General features: G+C 38.9%; 2 protein-coding genes across 2 annotated transcripts; both read right to left on the reverse strand.

The window, feature by feature from the left end:
* Window positions 1–209: 209 nt before the first annotated feature.
* On the reverse strand, window positions 210–707 carry LOC143539744 (transcription factor MYB77-like). The gene has a single exon (XM_077032971.1). The coding sequence runs from the start codon at window positions 705–707 to the stop codon at window positions 210–212; it is 498 nt and encodes a 165-aa protein (XP_076889086.1).
* A 4,392-nt stretch (window positions 708–5,099) lies between these two features.
* Window positions 5,100–5,597, reverse strand: LOC143539745 (transcription factor MYB44-like). The gene has a single exon (XM_077032972.1). The coding sequence runs from the start codon at window positions 5,595–5,597 to the stop codon at window positions 5,100–5,102; it is 498 nt and encodes a 165-aa protein (XP_076889087.1).
* Window positions 5,598–19,567: the final 13,970 nt, after the last annotated feature.

Consider the following 19,567-nt stretch of genomic DNA (forward strand, 5'->3'; position numbering starts at 1 on the left):
ATTCAATATAAAATATTTGTTGAAATTCTTTTTACAGACAAAACATAAATTTTCAACGACCAAGATGCATAACTTAATTAAACTCTTTTACGTTTTTCTAATCATTCCCTTAAAACATTAAACATAAAATTTATTACTCTTTAAAACTAAAATTAAACAAAGTACATATTTTCCACCATGCACCTTCTACTTGCCTATCACTTCTTAATCTAATGCCCTGGAGTTGCGAGGGTCAACGCCGTCAACGGATCATCAACACCCACATCTCTGGCATCAGGTTCATTCGGGTTAAACGGGTTGACAAAAGGAACGAACACCGCGCCAAATTGGCCGGCGTTCATGAAATTTTCAAGCTCTATATTCGTCATAGACGAATATTTTCGCCTCATCTGATACCTCCAGTTGTTTCTGACTGAGTTACCGGTCCTACCAATCAAGGACCGGGCAATCCTGGCCCATTTCCTACCGATGTTAGCATGGGCCCATAAGATTACCCGGTCTTCTTCCGGGGTGAACGGATCGTGAAGAACTGCGGGTGACAAATGGTCGTGCCACCGTTTCTTGCACGACATGGGGGTTCGACCGGGTATGGACCGGCTGATGTGTTCCCAATCTTTGTTGGGTCCAACCGTCTCATTACTGAGTTGCCTAAGCATTGCATCTTCTGCAGGAGTCCAATGATATCGAACCACCCCATTACCAGCCATAGCAATAATAATGTGTGAGAGTGAGAGAGAAAGCTATAGAGAAGGGTAGAGGTGTGAGAATAAGGGTAAATGATAGATGGTTTTATAGTGGGTTTGGCTAAGTGGTAAGGGTAGAAATGTCCGGTCACGTCAATGACATGTAGATAAGCGAGATCCATTAGTCAAAGCGAAATAAATGTGAAGATATCGAGTGATGATGTCAGTTAAAAGATATTTGTTTTCTTTCAACATGGCGTATCGAGCTTAAATGAGTTCAAGCTTTTGATGAAGGTCACTTAACCTGAGTTAATAATTTAGTTATTGAGTTTGAGTAGTCTCGCAAACTCAAAAGTAAAAAAAATCTAAAAGTCATGACGTAAATCCGCGGCTCAAGGAAACAAAAATTCCTTTTATTTTTTGAAAAATGTTGAAAAAATATACGTCATTGATAATTATCTTTCTCTTTCCTAGTTAAAACTATCTGACAAATGACATCACTCTTTTCTTTCCTTATGTTAATTCGAAAGTAGAAAATATTAGCTTGACTTGATCTATCAAATTACACCTTAAAAATGGGATATGTGAAGAAATTTCATATGTTAAAGTGTGTTCAAAGATGTTTTGAATTATAACATAAGACTAGTTTACTAAAAAAAATAGATATATGTATAAATAAAAACAATAAGTGAGTGGTATTAATCATTTATATTTAATAAATTTTTTATTTTTAACATTTTTTTAAATGGAAACCCATATACTCTCTAAGAGTATTCTCATCTTATTCCCTAAAATTACATGAGGGAGATTTGCAAATTATATGGTGTAGTTTTGAGTGGCTGTGAGTGTAAAATTATATGGTGAATGAGGAAAAAATCTAGTGATTTTTTGTAGATTTGAAAAAACAAAGTTTGACCATATTAATTTTTTAATAATTTTTGAATTGGTTACGAGTAATTTAGAGAGAAAACTGTAATGATAAATGTATAAAATAATATTATTTAATTAAGTTTGTTGATGTAATTATAGAGACGATGATGAGGGATAGGTAGAGAATTCTCTAACTATACTACTGAATCATGCGTTTCAAAACCAATAATTTTTTGAAAGAAGGAAATCCTTAACCCGTATGGCAAACGCTCTTTGGTTTTTTATTTACTAATGAAAATTCATTGTTTATGACAACGAACCAAACACAACCCTTAGGTGTTAATACGAATATATATTTTGAGAGGGTTGGGAGGAGAGAGAAAGCAAGAGATGTGAGATGAAAGGTGACTAATAGATGGTTTTATAGGGGACGTGCCTCACTAATAAGAGTATAAACGTCAAGTCATGTCAATGACATGTAGATAAGCGAGATCTTTTAGCCAACCGGGTGAAATAAATGGGAAGATATCGAGTATCTGATATTTGTTTTCATTCAATAAAGTGGAGCTTAAATGAGTTCAAGCTTCTGATGAAGCTCGATCACTTAATCTGAGTCAATATTTTACTTATTTATCTAGTTTGAGTAGTCTCACGCGAATACCCAATTTATAGTTTTTAATTGGTTAATCAAATAATAATTATTATACAGACGACCGACTATAGTAAAAATAACTATATAACATATATTATTTTTATAAAATTTAATTATTATGTATCTAAATTATTTTTTAATAAATAATTAACAAGCTTTCAATAATAACTTACATACCTATCTAATCTATTTTAACATCTACGTCATAGTTTGTCACAGTTGTCGAACCCTCAAACTCTAAAAACGGGATCATTATATCATTGGAATAAATGTTTTTTGGTAAAATTAGGCAAGTTAATTATTACTTTAAATCTGGTTGATTGTATTGATGTCAAGTAGTTAAAAAAGATTAAAAGTTTAAGGGTGTCAATAAGAGATTTTGTACTTCAAGTTGTATGATTAGTAACAAAGTTGAGGTTAAGAAGTAAAGTAATCTTTCTTATTTTCCGAGAGGTCTTAAGCTTAATTAGATATAAGTCACAGATAAATGAAACAAATATTCCTTTCATTCCTCTGACATATAAACAAAAACATAATTGCAGTATGATTGATTTGAGTTTGAATGGTAAGTTCTGATAAACAGCCGTCATACTCATACATATTTTTTAGGTCTCGGGCCCACGTCGGATATAAACAATGGGTCCTTTGGTTTTGTCCTGTTCTTTATGGTTAACACCCTAAACCAACCCAAGAACGAATTCAATAAATAATAGGGACCGAACGAAACATGTAAATATAGGGTCGGTCCGGCATCTAATAAATTAAATCGGTTAGGTTCTTCGGTTTTTTTCGGGCCAGCCTTAATTATGCTCGCATCTAAACACTCGAGTCAAAAATCTACGAGTCATGAGATAAATCCACGACTCAAAGGATCAAATATTCCATTTTTTTCCATAAAATGTTGACAAAATAAGCATCATTAATAATTATCTTTCTTTTTGTAGTTAAAACTATATGATAAATGACTCCATTCTCTTTTTTCTTCATGTTAATTCGAAAGTAAAAAAAAAAACTTTTATCTTGACCCGTATCAAATTGAGAGCCCAAAGACAAACTTAGTCAAGAGCAGTTTGTTTACACCTTAAAAATGGAACATGTGAACAAATTTCATATGTTATGTGCGCTCAGGGAGTTTTGATTATACGTAAGACTAGCTTACTATATAAAAATAGATGTGTAAAATTAAAAACAAAAGGTGAGTTATATATATCATTTATACTTAATTAACTTTTATTTTGTGGCATTTTTTTTCTAAAGAAACTCACATACTCTCTACGTACTGAATCACGCATTTTAAAAAATGCGACTCAAAGCACACATTTTAAAAAACGCGACTCAAATCCAGACTAAAAAAAAAGGAAAATCTTAACTCTTGACACCAGTTTGTCAAACGCTCCTTAATTGATTTTAAGTTTTTATTTTCTAATGAAAATTCATTGTTTACAACAACGAACCAAACACCAACCCTCTGGTGTTATTACGAATATATATTTTGAGTTTTCATTTTCTATAGGGTTGCACAAAACCAACCAAATTCTAGTTTGACACTAAGGCTGGCCGGTATACACATCTCACACCAGTGAGGGGTTAGACGTGGAAGCAGACGTAGAAGCCTCGTCAGTGCGTCAGACCCTTCAAACGCCACCCCGACCTCCCTCACTCACACATGACGGTTATGTGTAAGGGTGCATAGGCTGATCACACGAGCTTCTCTTCGAATTTTTCATTTTTTTCTTTTTGTTTTTAGCTGGAAGAAGTGGGTAGGTGGTGGTTGGGTTTAATTGTTAGAGAAAGTAGGTCGGCAGTGGTGGGTTTCTCTGGCAAGTTTCCCGGTGGTGAATAAGGTGGGTATGTTGTCAAAGGTAGGTCGAAGAAGATGGGTTGGTTTTAATAAATAATATATATTTTTTATTAAATAATTAATTGTATTATTTTTAGTTTTTGTTTTGTCTTTTTTTATTAGATATAATTTATGTTAAAAAACAAATATTAATTAAAAGTAAAAAGCAGAAATATAATTAGTATAAGTTTCAAATAATCAACTTCATGCGTTTTTTTTATTTTATAAATTGTATTAGTTTTAATTTTTTTTTAATAAATATTAGAAATATAAGTTGTATTAAATAAAAAAGAAAAAGAAAAAATGAAGAATGATGAGAATGGTGTATACCCATGGTTGAAAGGTAATGTTGAATAACGGTGGAAAAGATGATGTGGCGTAAACGTAGCGAATGAAGGGAATGGTGTTGAGGGGTGTATACCCTTTGGCCTAAGAGGATTCTTATTTTATCCTTAAAAGTATGTGAGAGATGTTTGCCAATTATATAGTGAGGTTTTAAGTCGTTGTGATGTAAATTATATGATGAAGACAGAAAATGTAATGATTTTTGTTAATTATATAGGAAAACAAAACTTTTCTTTATTTATTTTTTTTAAATATTTTTTGAATTAGTTGTAAGTAGATAAAAGAGAAAAATTTTAATGAAAAAAATATAAAAAATATTATTTAATTAAATATGAGTTATAAATACAATGTTTTGTAATGTAATTATAGTTATAAGAATGAATAATATGTTAAAGAATGTTTTAAGTGTGAGTTTAATCCGTCCCAAACGTTCATGTTATCATGTATTAATTACAATTAAATAAATTCAACTTTTCTAATTAAACACCAGCTTATTTAATATAAAATATTTGTTTCAATTCTTTTTACGGATAAAACATAAATATTCAACGACCAAAATGCATAACTTAATTAAACTCTTCTTTTACGTTTTTCTAATCATTACCTTAAAACATTAATTAAACATAAAATTTATTACTCTTTAAAACTAAAATTAAACAAAGTACATATTTTCCACCATGCACCTTCTACTTGCCTATCACTTCTTAATCTAATGCCCTGGAGTTGCGAGGGTCAACGCCGTCAACGGATCATCAACACCCACATCTCTGGCATCAGGTTCATTCGGGTTAAACGGGTTGACAAAAGAAACAAACACCGCGCCAAATTGGCCGGCGTTCATAAAGTTTTCAAGCTCTTCATTCGTCATAGGCGAATATTTTCGCCTCATTTGGTACCTCCAGTTGTTTCTGACCGAGTTACCGGTCCTACCAATCAAAGACCGGGCAATCCTGGCCCATTTCTTACCGATGTTAGCATGGGCGTAGAGGATTACCCGGTCTTCTTCCGGGGTGTACGGATCGTGAAGAACCGCGGGTGACAACTGGTCGAACCACCTTTTCTTACAGGACATGGGGGTTCGTCCAGGGATCGACCGGCTGATGTGTTCCCAATCTTTGTTGGGTCCAACTGTCTCATTACTGAGTTGCCTAAGCATTGCATCTTCTGCAGGAGTCCAATGATATCGAACCACCCCATTACCAGCCATAGCAATAATAATGTGTGTGAGTGAGAGAGAAAGCTAGAGGTGAATAAAAGCCATAGGAGAGAGAAAGCTATAGTGAAGGGTAAAGGTGTGAGAATAAGGGTAAATGATAGATGGTTTTATAGAGGGTTTGGCTAAGTAGTAAGGGTATAAATGTCCGGTCACGTCAATGACATGTAGATAAGCAAGATCCTTTAGTCAAAGCGAAATAAATGTGAAGATATCGAGTGAAGTTGTCAGTTACTTGATATTTGTTTTTATTCAGAAGGTGGATCGAGCTTAAATGAGTTCGAGCTTTTGATGAAGCTCACTTAATCTTAGTTAATAATTTAGTTATTGAGTTTGAGTAGTCTCGCAAACTCAAGAGTAAAAAATCTAAAAGTCATGATGTAAATCCACGGCTCAAGGAAACAAATATTCTTTTTATTTTCTGAAAAATGTCAAAAAATATACACGTCATTAATAATTATCTTTCTCTTTCCTAGTTAAAACTATCTGACAAATGACGTCAGTCTTTTCTTTCCTTATGTTAATCCAAAAGTAGAAATATTATATTGCCTTGATCTATCAAATTACACCTTAAAAATGGGATATGTGAAGAAATTTCATATGTTAAAAGTGTGTTCAAAGATGTTTTGAATTATAACATATGACTAGTTTACTAAATAAAAATAGATATATGTATAAATAAAAACAATAAGTGAGTAGTATTAATCATTTATATTTAATAAATTTTTTATTTTTAACATTTTTTTAAATGGAAGCCCATGTACTCTCAAATAGCATTCTAATCTTATCCCCTAAAATTACATGAGAGATATTTATAAATTATATGGTGTGGTTTTGAATGGTTGTGAGTGTAAAATTATATAGTGAATGAGAAAAAAATATAGTGATTTTTTGTAAATTTGAAAAAACAAAATTTGACCATATTCATTTTTTAATATATTTTGAATTGGTTATAGTAGTTTATAGAGAAAACTGTAATGATAAATGTATAAAAAATATTATTTAATTAAGTAGGGGGAAAGAATTGTAATGTTTGTTGGTGTAATTATAGAGACGATGATGAGGGATAGGTAGAGAATTCTCTAACTCTACTACTGAATCATGCGTTTCAAAATTCAACGTGAAGAAGGAAATTCTTAACTTGTATGGCAAACGCTCTTTGGTTTTTTATTTACTAATGAAAATTCATTGTTTATGACAACGAACTAAACACAACCATTAGGTGTTAATACGAGTATATATTTTGAGAAAGTTGGGATGAGAGAGAAAGCATAAGATGTGAGATGAAAGGTGACTGATAGATGGTTTTATAGGGGGCGTGCCTCACTAATAAAGGTATAAACGTCAAGTCACGTCAATGACATGTAGATAAGCGAGATCTTTTAGTCAACCTGGTGAAATAAATGGGAAGATATCGAGTATCTGATATTTGTTTTCATTCAACAAAGTGGAGCTTAAATGAGTTCAAGCTTCTGATGAAGCTCAATCACTTAATCCGAGTCAATAATTCACTTATTTATCGAGTTTGAGTAGTCTCACGCGAATACTCATTTTAGAGTTTTTAATTGGTTAATCAAATAATAATTATTATACATACAACTATAATAAAATTAACTATATAAAGTATATTATTTTTAAAAAATTTAATTATTATGTATCTAAATTATTTGTTAATAAATAATGAACAAGCTTTCAATAACAACTTACATACCTATCTAATCTACTATTACATCTACATCATAATTTATCGCGGTTGTCAAACCCTCGACCAATATAAATGGGAACATTATATCATTGGAATAAATGTCTTTTGGTAAAAATGGACAAGTTAATTATTACTCTAAATGTGGTTGATAGCATTGACGTCAAGTAGTTAAAAAGGTTTAAAAGTGTAAGGGTGTCAAGAAGAGATTTTGACATTTTGTACTTCAAGTTGTATGATTAGTAACAAAGTTAAGGTTAAAGAAGTAAAGTAAACAATCTTATTTTCCTAGAGGTCTTCTTCCTAAGCTTAATTAGATATAAGTCACAGACAAATGAAACAAATATTCCTTTCCTCTGAGTTTCTGACATGTAAACAAAAACATAATTGCAGTATGATTGGTTTGAGTTTGAATGGTAAGTTCTAATAAACAGCCGTCATACTCATACATATTTTTTAGGTCTCGGGCCCACGTCGGATATAAACAATGGGTCCTTCGGTTTTGTCCTGTTCTTCATGGTTAACACCCTAAACCAACCCATGAACGAATTTCATAAATAATAGGGACCAAACCAAACATGTAAATATAGGGTTGGTCCAGCATCAGATAAATTAAATCGGTTAGGTTCTTCGGGATTTTTCGGGCCAGCCTTAATTATGCTCGCATCTAAAAACACGAGTAAAAAAATCTACGAGTCATGAAATAAATCAACGGCTCAAAGTATCAAATATTCCTTTTTTTCTCGTAAAATGTTGACAAAAGAAACATCGTTAATAATTATCTTTCTTTTTCTTAGTTAAAACTATCTGATAAATGACTCCATTCTTTTATTTCTTCATGTTAATTCGAAAGTAAAAAAAAACCTTTATCTTGACCCCTATCAAATAGGGAGTCCAAAGACAAACTTAGTTAAGAGCAGTTTATTTGCAGCTTAAAAATGGAACATGTGAAAAAATTACATATGTTAAGTGCGCTCAGGGAGTTTTGATTATGCATAAGACTATCTTACTATATAAAAATAGATATGTATAAAATAAAAACAAAAGGTGAGTTGTATATATCATTTATGCTTGATAACTTTTATTTTGTGGCATTTTTTTTCTAAAGGAAACTCATATACTCTCTACATACTGAATCACGCATTTTAAAAATTGCAACTCAAATCACGAATTTTAAAAAACGCGACTTAAATCACGCATTATAAAAAACGCGACTCAAATCCTGATTAAAAAAGAAGGAAAATCTTAACTCTTGACACCAGTATGCCAAACGCTCCTTGATTTTAAAATTTTATTTTCTAATGAAAATTCATTGTTTACAACAACGAACCAAACACAAGACCAAGTTCCATAAAGAATAGGGGAGCGAACCAAACATGTAAAGGGTCGGTCCGGGAACAAGTAAATTTAAATCGGTTAGGTTCTTCAGGTTTGTTTCGGATCTAACCCTATTTATGCTCACATCTAAAAACACCTAAGAGGAAAAAAACTACGAGTCATGAAATAAATCCACGGCTCAATTAAGGTATCAAATATTCTTTTTTTTTTCTAAAATGTTGACAAAATAAACATCATTTATAATTATCTTTCTTCTTCCTAGTTAAACTCTCTGATAAATGACGCCATTCTTTTCTTTATTCATGTTAATTCGAAAGTAAAAAAAAAAGGAAAACCTTTATCTTGACCCCTATCAAATTGAGAATCTAAAGATGAACTTAGTCAATAGCAGTTTGTTTACAACTTAAAAATGGAGCATGTAAACAAATTTCACATGTTAAGTGCGCTCAAGGAGTTTTGTTTATACATAAGACTAGCTTACTATATAAAAATAGATATTTGCAAAATAAAAACATAAGGTGAGTTTTATATATCATTTATACTTAACTTTATTTTGTGGCATTCTTTTTTAAAGGAAACTCATATACTCTCTATGTACTGAATCACGCATTTTAAATATGCGACTCAAATCATGAATTTTAAAGGTATCTCGTACACATTCTGACGATTGGCCGAGCGAATAAGTCAACTTCAAAGTGGATTTGTTGTGCGAAGAGTGCGTTATGACCCGTGGCCGCCTGCCTGGTGGGGGCGGCTCCTCCGTTGTGGGTAAACGGGAAACCCGACTCTACGAACCCGAGGAAAGGCTGCACAGCAGTAGTAGGGGCGTTAAGACCGGAGCTTTTTGTAGTGCTAGCAGGATTGCAAGTGAATGAATCCCATCCCCTAGCGAGTAAAGTGCTTACGCCCCTTTAGAGATAGGGGCGCGCTAGCGCTTGACTAATAGAAGCTCTTGCTTGCTGCCTACTTCGCGAGCCTTCACTGCCCCGTTCTGTAACTTACCTTCTTTCGTCCGTCCACGAGGCTGTAAAAAGAGAGAAAGGGGCGGCTATCTAGCGGGAGTCGTTTCGGTTGTATGCCACGAGGTCCCTATGGACAAGGGGACAAGTGAATCATCGCTTTTGGGAGCAGGCAGCCCTCTACCATCTATCCCATTGCATTCCATTGTCTCGTATTGTACTGTACCGTATCAGACCGGATACATCTATTGAGTGAGAGAAAGGTAATCTATTTCATTCTATTTTCTTCATTTTGATATTGATAGGGATCCCCATTCATTCCTAGATTCCCGGATTGATTGTCCCTACCTAACTACATGGTAGTGGTCTAGGGAGCGCAATTGCTAGAGCACGGGAGAATGAAGAGTAATGATTTCAGCAAGAGCAACCGGACGGACTACTATAGTGAGTCTAGTGACTACTAGAGTAGAGTTAAGTCAAAAGGTATGGTATAGCAGCCTTTCCGAGCGAGCCTCTGGGATCTCCTGTAAACCCCCATGATGTGGTAAAGGGAGGATATTAGGGGAAGCAGTGAGTGGAGATTCCCCTGCAGAGAGCCGGATGAGGGGAGACCCTCACGTCCGGTTCGGAGGGCGGGGATATCCCGACCCTACTATCATTAAGCCTTTGCAATGTTACTTGGTTCAACTCTATTTGTGACCTTTTCTCGTATGTGGGACTCTCTATCTTCTTGGGTAGATAATCGATCGTCTTTCATTTGGATAATGAGTTGTTTTTATAATAAGTCAGGTCAAGAATCATAATCGAACTGGGGGGAGCTTGCCAGGATGGCTTGGTAAGCAAGCAAGCAGTTATGCAGGCGCCAACTCCCAGTTCTTTCTCTTCTTTCTTTTTTCTCATCAAAAGAAGATTGCTGGAAGAAAAGAGATCCGGTCTTTCGTTCGCAACAAGGTAGCCATAGGGAGAACCTGTGGCTGGATTGAATCCTATGCCCTCAAGTTCTTCAAGTCCGGATTCATGGATAAGCCTTCAGCTAAGAGAAAGAGAAATGCTATAAGTCAAAGTCAACTTCGTTCATCACTACGTTCTTTCAAAACCGCTCCGTGGGCTTCCCTGAAATAAGATGTGGAATAGCGCTAGCTAACAAGTAAACGAGTGAATCTTGCGTAAGTGAACGGAATGCTGTTGGCATGTTCGAGCTAAGCAAGTAAACTACTTCTCTTCGTTGCGTAGGCGAAGTGAGTTGGCTGTTTCGAGCTAGGGCTAAGCGAGCCAGAAGTGATCCAAGCTGGAAATGAGCCGGAGTTCGTAGGCTAAGTGAACGGGGAGCAACGGCTGATCGAAAAGCGAAGATAGGCGCAGTGATCTACAAGAGTGGTAGAGGTTATTGAGCTGGTGGCCGGTCCCCGACCAAAAAAGACTATTTCGATTGTTTTTACAATTCGATGACATATTTCCCCCAGAAAGTATACAGCAAATTCTTTCTGTGAAAACGGGGAAAATGAAACGTAAGGCAGAATTAGATCCTGATCCTTTTTGGACCGAGCAAAGCAAAGAGACTGAAAGTAGATAGGAGTACAAGGGCATTTCAAACGAAAGGTGCATTTCCTCAGTTGATAGAAGAAAGAGTGCAGCCCAGCGCTACGGCTTAGTTAGGGGGCTAAGAGTCATGGCTGACTTATAAGGAGAGTCTACGGTAAGCAAGAGAGACAACGACACCTAAGCTATTCACATATTAGGATTGGTTAGTAGTCTTTGATTATGAGACTAGGGAAAGTGAGACCATAGCCCTAAGCTCTTCTTTAATAGCTTATAGTGCACTGGGAAAGAGAATGAAAGACTCTATTGTAAGCAAGACCCTAATCTAAAGCCAGAATCAAAGGCAATGCCACGGGGAAGTGAAAGGTGGCATGAAAGTAGAATCAGATCTCCGAAGCAGACTGGCTTGAATTCATGTCATGCTTAAAGACTGCTTGAAAGCTAATCCTGCATTCCTTCTTGCTTGACTGACTTTCAAAAAAAAAAGTACTATAGTATATATCTCGAACTGTAGTACTTGCGTTTCCGCTAAGAAGAAGAAGGTTTGGATCTTTAAACCTTAAGAGGATGCTATCGAATGTGCTCTTGGCGCACGTGAGGGATGTGACCTATGTTAGGTCCATAAGATAGCACAGCTTTTGGTGTTCTATGATTCACCTCCGAATAATGAGTAGATAGGGAAGAGCTTTTTATTTTTCTCTTCATAGAAGACTGGTGGGTGGAGCAAGATGTCAAATTACTATAGACAGAAAAGTTGTAAACTATAGGACTTCTTTTTCTAGTAGTAAGATTTAGGGTTTTTTCGTTCCTTCTCTTCGATAATAATATCGATTTGAAATGATAAAAATTCCTCTTGATTCTCTTGTGTTCAGCGAAAGAACTGCCTAAGCATACTTTTTCGGATCCAAACTTCTTTGTTCTTTCTAAGTCTTCGTCTTGCATAGAAGAACGCAACTGTTGCAAAAACGGGTCTTTCAGTAGTAGGCGGCATCCCCTCTTAGTTTTAAGTAAGCGGAACCATTCCGTTTTGGTTCTTCTCCACATTCTTACCGGGCTATCCAGGGATTTTCCTATGATTTTAGAAACTGAAATTTCGATATAGAAGGATCTCCTTATTTTTGAATAGATTATAGCATCATTTTCTTTCAAAGATATGAAATCACCTTGGGAAACTTGAAAAACCAGGGCAACAAAAGTGGAGCATACGGCGATGCCGCCCGTTTTCATTTCGTGGAAGTCCCCGGCAGAGGAAAGGGCTGTAGGTGATGGCGCGTTCTGCTTCTTATCTAGAGAGGGGCGCTAAATCCTTTCTATGGGCTCGTGCGTGGCAGCTGGTATAGATGAAGAAAGGCGGACCGCTTGAACGGGACCTATTCTATTAATAGGCGGCAAAGCGGAATAGAAAAGCACGGACGAGCCACATGCAGGGAAACTTACACGTGTGGTTCAAAAAAGATACGGCAGTCAGAACAGCTTCAGTCCAAAATTGACTAAGGACAGAAGCAAGCTACAAGCATTAGCAACCGCTTTCGTTTAATCTTTCAAAAAATCAAAAAGAAAAAAAGAATCTTTTTTCTTTTTTCGTTTTTGAGTGATTTTTAGAAGAGAGAAAGAGTAGAAACAAAGGGTACGCACTCTAGAAGATTTGCTCGGAGCTGTTCACTTTCGCTCGGTCGACTGGTATCTTGAAACCTTTTCGCTTGCGGGGGCAGGTGTGACACCCGGTAAATTCCCAATCCCTTAAACCAAGTAATCAACCTAAATATTAGGTAATTTTGTTATGTGCGCCCTGCGCGAGCGCGCCATATTAGTCAGCGCGTGCATTTGTTATGTGCGCCCTGCGCGAGCGCGCCATATTAGTCAGCGCGTGCATTTGTTATGTGCAACCTGCGCGAGCGCACCATGTTAAGAACCAGCGTGAGCATATGTATATGCGCCATGCGCGAATGTTTTGGCTTTATGTTTTCATGTAACTTAACGTTATGTTGTCTATGGGTTGACCATCCCGCATGATGCTAAGGCGGGTGCATCCTAAATCGTTTATGCGCGTGCGGAAGGGAACTAACCTCCCCGCATGGCGGGAACATTGAGAGCTAGTTTGTCTGAAGCTCCAAGATGGAATTGACTTCAACATGACTGATCACTATGTTGAAATACCAAGACCACCTGGAGAATCTACAAATGAAACTCAATGACCCTAACTGCGAGAAGGTTACGTGCCTACCCGCAGCAAAGAAATGTCCTTCACGCAGAAAGCTATGCGCACAAAGTGATGCGCACAGAACACTTAGTCTATTCTCCAGATGTAAGGAGATTACTCCCGCCCAAAAGGAAACAGTAGCGTGTTTCAGAGATTTTCCACTTTTTACTGTACACTGACAAAAGTACCTGAAAAAGCACACTGTAACATGAAAAGTCAACTGTCAGCCACCCTATTCTCACCAACCCCAGACCTGCATGTCCTGTCCAAATCAAATCAAGATCTTTTATCCACTCCTCCACTTTTAAATAAACAATAAACAATAATAATTTCCATACTTTATCATCATTACACCTAGATATGAAAAGATTACAATCCCCTAAAGCAAGGGATTGTGTTCCCTTGAGTTTGCCTATAAATATGTAACCTAAATTATCACTCAAAACACACTTCAAAGAACTGCAAACTTGCACTAATCATCTCCCGAGCATCCGTTATTTTCGATTCCGTTCCAGTTACTAGGTAAGCCGAGGTTATAAACTTGAGATCTACTTTCCAAACCTTATATTCTCCTATTTCTTGATCTTAATATATATACTTCTTGTTATTTAATCGTATTCTAGACCTTCGATTCCGAGGCCAACACCAAGAAAACCCGAATCTCGATTAATCCCTTAACAAGAACCACAGGTGAGTCTCACAGCCCCTATTTTCACTGTTTTCACTATTTTTAAACTGTTTTCGGGGCGAGGGACACGTACTTAAATAATGTTTTATCATGGTATACTTACAAGCTATGCAAGCGATTATGTGTTTAAGTTATGTTTCATGATGAGCAATGCAAACGGTTATCTAAGGTTTTCGATGTATGTGCGCTAGAACTCGAGTAAGTGATCACTTTACCATTGGAACTCTAAGGGTAGGGACTGCTGGTTTGATCCGCCCACTCGTAGGGGTCGCACCTCTTACACAGACGAGTGCCTAGTATGGTCATGGGGCAGTACTATGGGTTTGAGCCCGCTCGTAGAGGTCGCTCCTCTTACGCAGACGAGCGCCTTGTTTTCCGGCACAACGTCCGCGCGTAACCCGCGGGACGGTATTACAGCATTATTCGCTCGTAGTGGCAGCGCCACTTACACAGACGAGCACAGTTTCCAGAAGTGTCCGTGCGTAACCCGCGGGACGGTATTACATTATTTTAGCTCGTAGTGGCAGCGCCACTTACACAGACGAGCACAGTTCCCAGAAATGTTCGCGCGTAACTCGCGGAACGATTTTATCAGAATTTGTTGATAGAACTATGTTTTACCAAGCATGTGTTTTAATGATGCTATCAGAATTATGTTTCAGAATGATTTTTATCAAGATTATGATGCAATACGATTTATCAAGTTACGAAAACTTGTGAACTCACTCAGTTTATACTGATTCAAATGTTTTACGTGTCTTTCAGGAGATAACTAGGTAGCGCATGAAGTCACACTTAGAGCACCTCACGCTGAACATCTAAAACTAGCTTTTTGGAAGATTTTAGTTCTATCCCTTCGATGCGCGTGGTTGTTCTCGCCGCGCAAGGGGATATGGCGTGGAAATCTTCAACAGTTTTTATACTTGGAAGATTTTATGTAATCTTTAAACAATGTAATGTATTTGTATTAAACATTTCATGCGCAATGAAAATTTTATCTTGAATGTTTGCAATGACCCGTGCTTAAGTATCAATCCCCACTCGCGCGCGCCCGGCTGTTTCCGCCGTTCAGGGCCGGGTGTGACAGATTGGTATCAGAGCACTGGTTATAGCGAACTAGGAAAAGAAGTTTTAACCTAGACTATAACCGTTGGGGAATCGCATGAAATATTTTTCAAAGAAAATATTTTCAAAAGAAACTATACACACACTTAGGAACACGGGTCACACAGTGTCTAGTGAATAAAGATAAAGAACATTATGTGCTCAGAGTACATGCGCTAAGTTTGATATATTTTCATTCTCTTTTAAAGCGAGAATGCCTCCAACTAGAGCCAAGGGAATTACCATGACACCCGAGGAACTCGCGGAAATAATCGCGCAGGCGATTGCGACGCATGAGGCCAGCAAGGCCGAATCAAGTCAGGGTCGTCAGAACGAGACCCCAGAACCCGAGTCAGGAACCTTGGACAAATGATGCTCCTACAAGACATTCATGGCCTGTAAGCCTTGGCCATTCAAGGGTACCGAAGGGGCCATTGGGCTCTACAACTGGATTGACAAGATGGAGACAGTTCTCTCCATTAGCGGATGTAGTGAGAACCAGAAGGTCCTTTACGCGACCTGCATGTTCCAAGAGGCAGCTTCGTCTTGGTGGAAGCTTCAAGTGAAGACATTGGGGCGAGAAGTTGCTCTCCACAAGACCTGGGAGGAACTGAAGGAAATGATGATGAGAAAGTTCTGCTCTCGCGCAGAAATCCAGAGTCTGCAGCAGGAATTCTGGAACCACACCATGGTAGGAACGGATATCGACGCCTACAACAACCTGTTCAATGAGCTTTGCCAGTTGGTGCCAGACATGGCAAACACGGAGGAAAAGAAGATCGAGAGATATATTTTTGGGTTACCTCCTGTTGTTAGGGTTCCGCTCAACGCCGCAGCGCCTCCAACCTTTGATGAGGCGGTAGCGCGGGCCATCACCCTTACAAGGGATACGGTCCGTGCGGGTATGTTAACTACGCGCGGAATCGAGCAGCGAACCTCTGATCCCAAGAGGAAGTGGAACTCTCACCACCGAGGGTCCGACTCCAAGCAGCCACCGTTCAAGAAGCAGGAAAGCGCAAGGGTTTACGCGATCCAAGCCGCGGAGCCATCAAGGAAAGGATACAGTGGCCCTTACCCATGGTGCAACAAATGCAAGTTTCACCACGAGGGTGAATGCGCGAGCGTCACGTGCGCCAAATGTAACAGGCCAGGACACAAGACGGTGAATTGCCGTGCTAAAGAAGCTGGAGCCAATGACAACTGCTACGCATGCGGAAAGCCAGGGCATTTCAGTCGGGATTGCCCGCAAAGGGGAAACCAAGCTCGCGGGAGAGCTTTTGTGATCAGCGCGGGTGAAGCTAAAGAAGAGCCGAATGTGGTAACCGGTACGTTTTTACTTAACGGCCATTTTGCATCTGTCTTATTTGATACTGGCGCTGACCTGAGTTTTATATCTGCTGAGTTTAAAAACTCCCTAGGCTTAGCAACCAGTAGGCTAGATACGCCTTATACTATAGAACTAGCCAATGGTAGGCAGTTATGCGCGAACGAAAGAACTGAACAATGTGTTATAGTCATGGGAGGTCACGGGTTCAATATTAACTTGTTGCCAATAGACTTGGGAAGTTTTGACATTGTGGTAGGTATGGATTGGTTAGTCGAGAACCGCGCGGAAGTTATTTGCCATGAGAAGCAGGTTCGGATTCCACTGTTGAATGGAGAAACCTTGGTAATTCAAGGGGAAAGAAGGGGAGTTGCGACGAAACTGATTTCGTGCCTAAAGGCGCGTAAGTGCCTAAGGAAAGGGTGCTACGCCTTCCTGGCGCATGTCGTAGAGAAGAAAGGAGATGAGCGAAGAATTGAAGACTTACCAGTAGTGCGCGAATTTCCAGAAGTTTTTCCTGAAGATTTGCCCGGATTGCCGCCGCCGCGACAAGTCGAGTTTCGTATTGATTTAGTCCCAGGAGCTGCGCCAGTAGCTCGAGCGCCTTATCGACTAGCTCCATCTGAGATGCAAGAGCTATCCAATCAGTTACAGGAACTATTGGATAAGGGTTTCATACGCCCAAGCTTTTCACCTTGGGGAGCTCCAGTACTGTTTGTTAAGAAGAAGGATGGTTCGTTCAGAATGTGTATTGACTACAGGGAACTGAACAAGCTGACAGTCAAAAATCGGTACCCCTTACCGAGGATTGACGACTTATTTGACCAGTTACAGGGATCCAGTTATTATTCGAAGATAGATCTACGGTCAGGATACCACCAACTTAGGGTCCATGAGGAAGATGTGCCGAAAACAGCCTTCCGAACTAGATACGGCCATTATGAGTTCTTAGTGATGCCTTTCGGGCTAACTAATGCGCCGGCTGTGTTCATGGATCTGATGAACCGCGTGTGCAAACCATACTTGGACAAGTTTGTGATTGTGTTCATAGATGACATTCTGATTTACTCTCGGATCAAGGCCGAGCATGAGCAACACTTGAGATTGATTTTGGAATTGTTGAGGAAGGAAAAGTTGTATGCGAAGTTTTCCAAGTGCGAGTTTTGGCTTAGAGAAGTTCACTTTCTCGGTCACGTTGTAAACGAGAAAGGAATACACGTTGATCCTTCCAAAGTCAAGGCCATCGAAAACTGGGAAGTGCCGAAAACCCCGACTGAGGTAAGGCAATTCCTAGGACTAGCTGGCTACTATCGACGCTTCATTGAGAACTTCTCCAAGATAGCTCTACCTCTGACCGCGCTAACTCAGAAAGACAAGAAGTTTGTTTGGGGCGAAAATCAGGAAGCAGCGTTTCAAATGTTGAAACAGAAGTTATGTAGTGCGCCAATTCTGTCTCTGCCCGAGGGGACGGATGACATCGTTGTTTACTGCGACGCTTCGCATCAGGGACTCGGATGTGTCCTTATGCAGCGAGACAAAGTCATAGCGTATGCCTCGCGCCAACTCAAGACCAATGAGAAGAACTACACAACGCATGATCTGGAACTTGGAGCGGTTGTCTTCGCGCTAAAGATTTGGCGCCATTACCTCTATGGTACAAAGTGTATAATCTTTACGGATCACAAGAGTCTTCAGCATATATTTGATCAAAAGGATTTAAACATGAGGCAACGAAGATGGGTGGAGTTGTTGAATGATTATGATTGTGAAATTAAGTACCACCCTGGAAAGGCGAATGTGGTAGCAGACGCGCTAAGTAGGAAGGAGCGAATAAAAACGCTACGAGTCAAGGCTCTAAGGTTGACCATTCACGCAGATCTCTCTACTCGCATCCGAGACGCTCAGCAAGAAGCCTTGAAACCGGAGTTTGTTAAAAACGAATCTCTTGGGGGTATGATTAAGGATTTGGAGCTCAAAGAGAACGGCACTCGGTATTTTGCTAACCGCATATGGGTCCCTCTCAAGGGAGGATTGCGCGAGCAAGTATTAAACGAAGCTCACAAGACGCGGTATTCCGTACATCCTGGCGCAGACAAGATGTACCAAGATGTTAAAACGCTGTATTGGTGGCCCAATCTTAAAGGCGCCATCGCGACGTATGTCAGTAAGTGCCTGACGTGTTCGAAGGTGAAGGCTGAATACCAGAAACCATCAGGGTTGCTTCAACAGCCAGAAATTCCCATGTGGAAGTGGGAACAAATCTCTATGGACTTCATCACCAAATTGCCAAGGACACCTGGGGGTTACGACACGATCTGGGTTATTGTAGATCGGCTAACTAAGTCAGCGCACTTCCTGCCGATCAAGGAAACCGATAAGATGGAAAAGTTAGCCCGATTGTATATTCGAGAAGTAGTTTCAAAACATGGAGTCCCAGTGTCCATCATTTCTGATAGAGATAGTCGGTTCACATCAAGGTTTTGGAGAACGTTACAAGGAGCTCTAGGTACTCGCCTTGATATGAGTACAGCTTATCATCCTCAAACGGATGGGCAAAGCGAGCGAACAATTCAGACGTTGGAAGATATGCGGCGCGCGTGCGCGATCGATTTCGGAGGAAGCTGGGATACTCATCTCCCATTGGTTGAATTTTCTTACAACAACAGTTATCACACAAGCATTAAGGCTGCGCCGTTCGAAGCTTTGTATGGGCGCAAGTGTAGATCCCCACTGTGCTGGGCTGAAGTGGGTGACAAGCAAATGACTGGTCCAGAATTGATCCAAGAAACAACAGACAAGATTTTTCAGATAAGGGATCGCCTTAAGACAGCGCGCGACAGACAGAAGAGCTACGCAGATGTGCGAAGGAAACCGTTGGAATTTCAAGTAGAGGATAAAGTACTTTTGAAAGTCTCTCCATGGAAAGGAGTTCCCCGTTTCGGCAAGCGAGGAAAGTTGAATCCGCGCTTCATTGGACCATTTGAGATCCTGGAAAGGATCGGTCCGGTTGCTTATAAACTCCGTTTACCCGCCGAACTCAGTGGAGTTCATGATACGTTTCATGTGTCCAACCTCAAAACGTGCTTATCTGACGAAACGTTGATTTTGCC

The sequence above is a fragment of the Bidens hawaiensis genome, unplaced genomic scaffold, assembly GCF_021521415.1.
Source record: "Bidens hawaiensis isolate Kalapana, Puna unplaced genomic scaffold, B.hawaiensis_p1.1 tig00012010_1, whole genome shotgun sequence".
Classification (NCBI taxonomy): domain Eukaryota; kingdom Viridiplantae; phylum Streptophyta; class Magnoliopsida; order Asterales; family Asteraceae; genus Bidens; species Bidens hawaiensis.

What these genes read in the sequence shown, in the direction of transcription:
- LOC143539744 (XM_077032971.1), bottom strand. Translation starts at nt 707, where the DNA reads ATGGCTGGTAATGGGGTGGTTCGATATCATTGGACTCCTGCAGAAGAT.
- LOC143539745 (XM_077032972.1), bottom strand. Translation starts at nt 5,597, where the DNA reads ATGGCTGGTAATGGGGTGGTTCGATATCATTGGACTCCTGCAGAAGAT.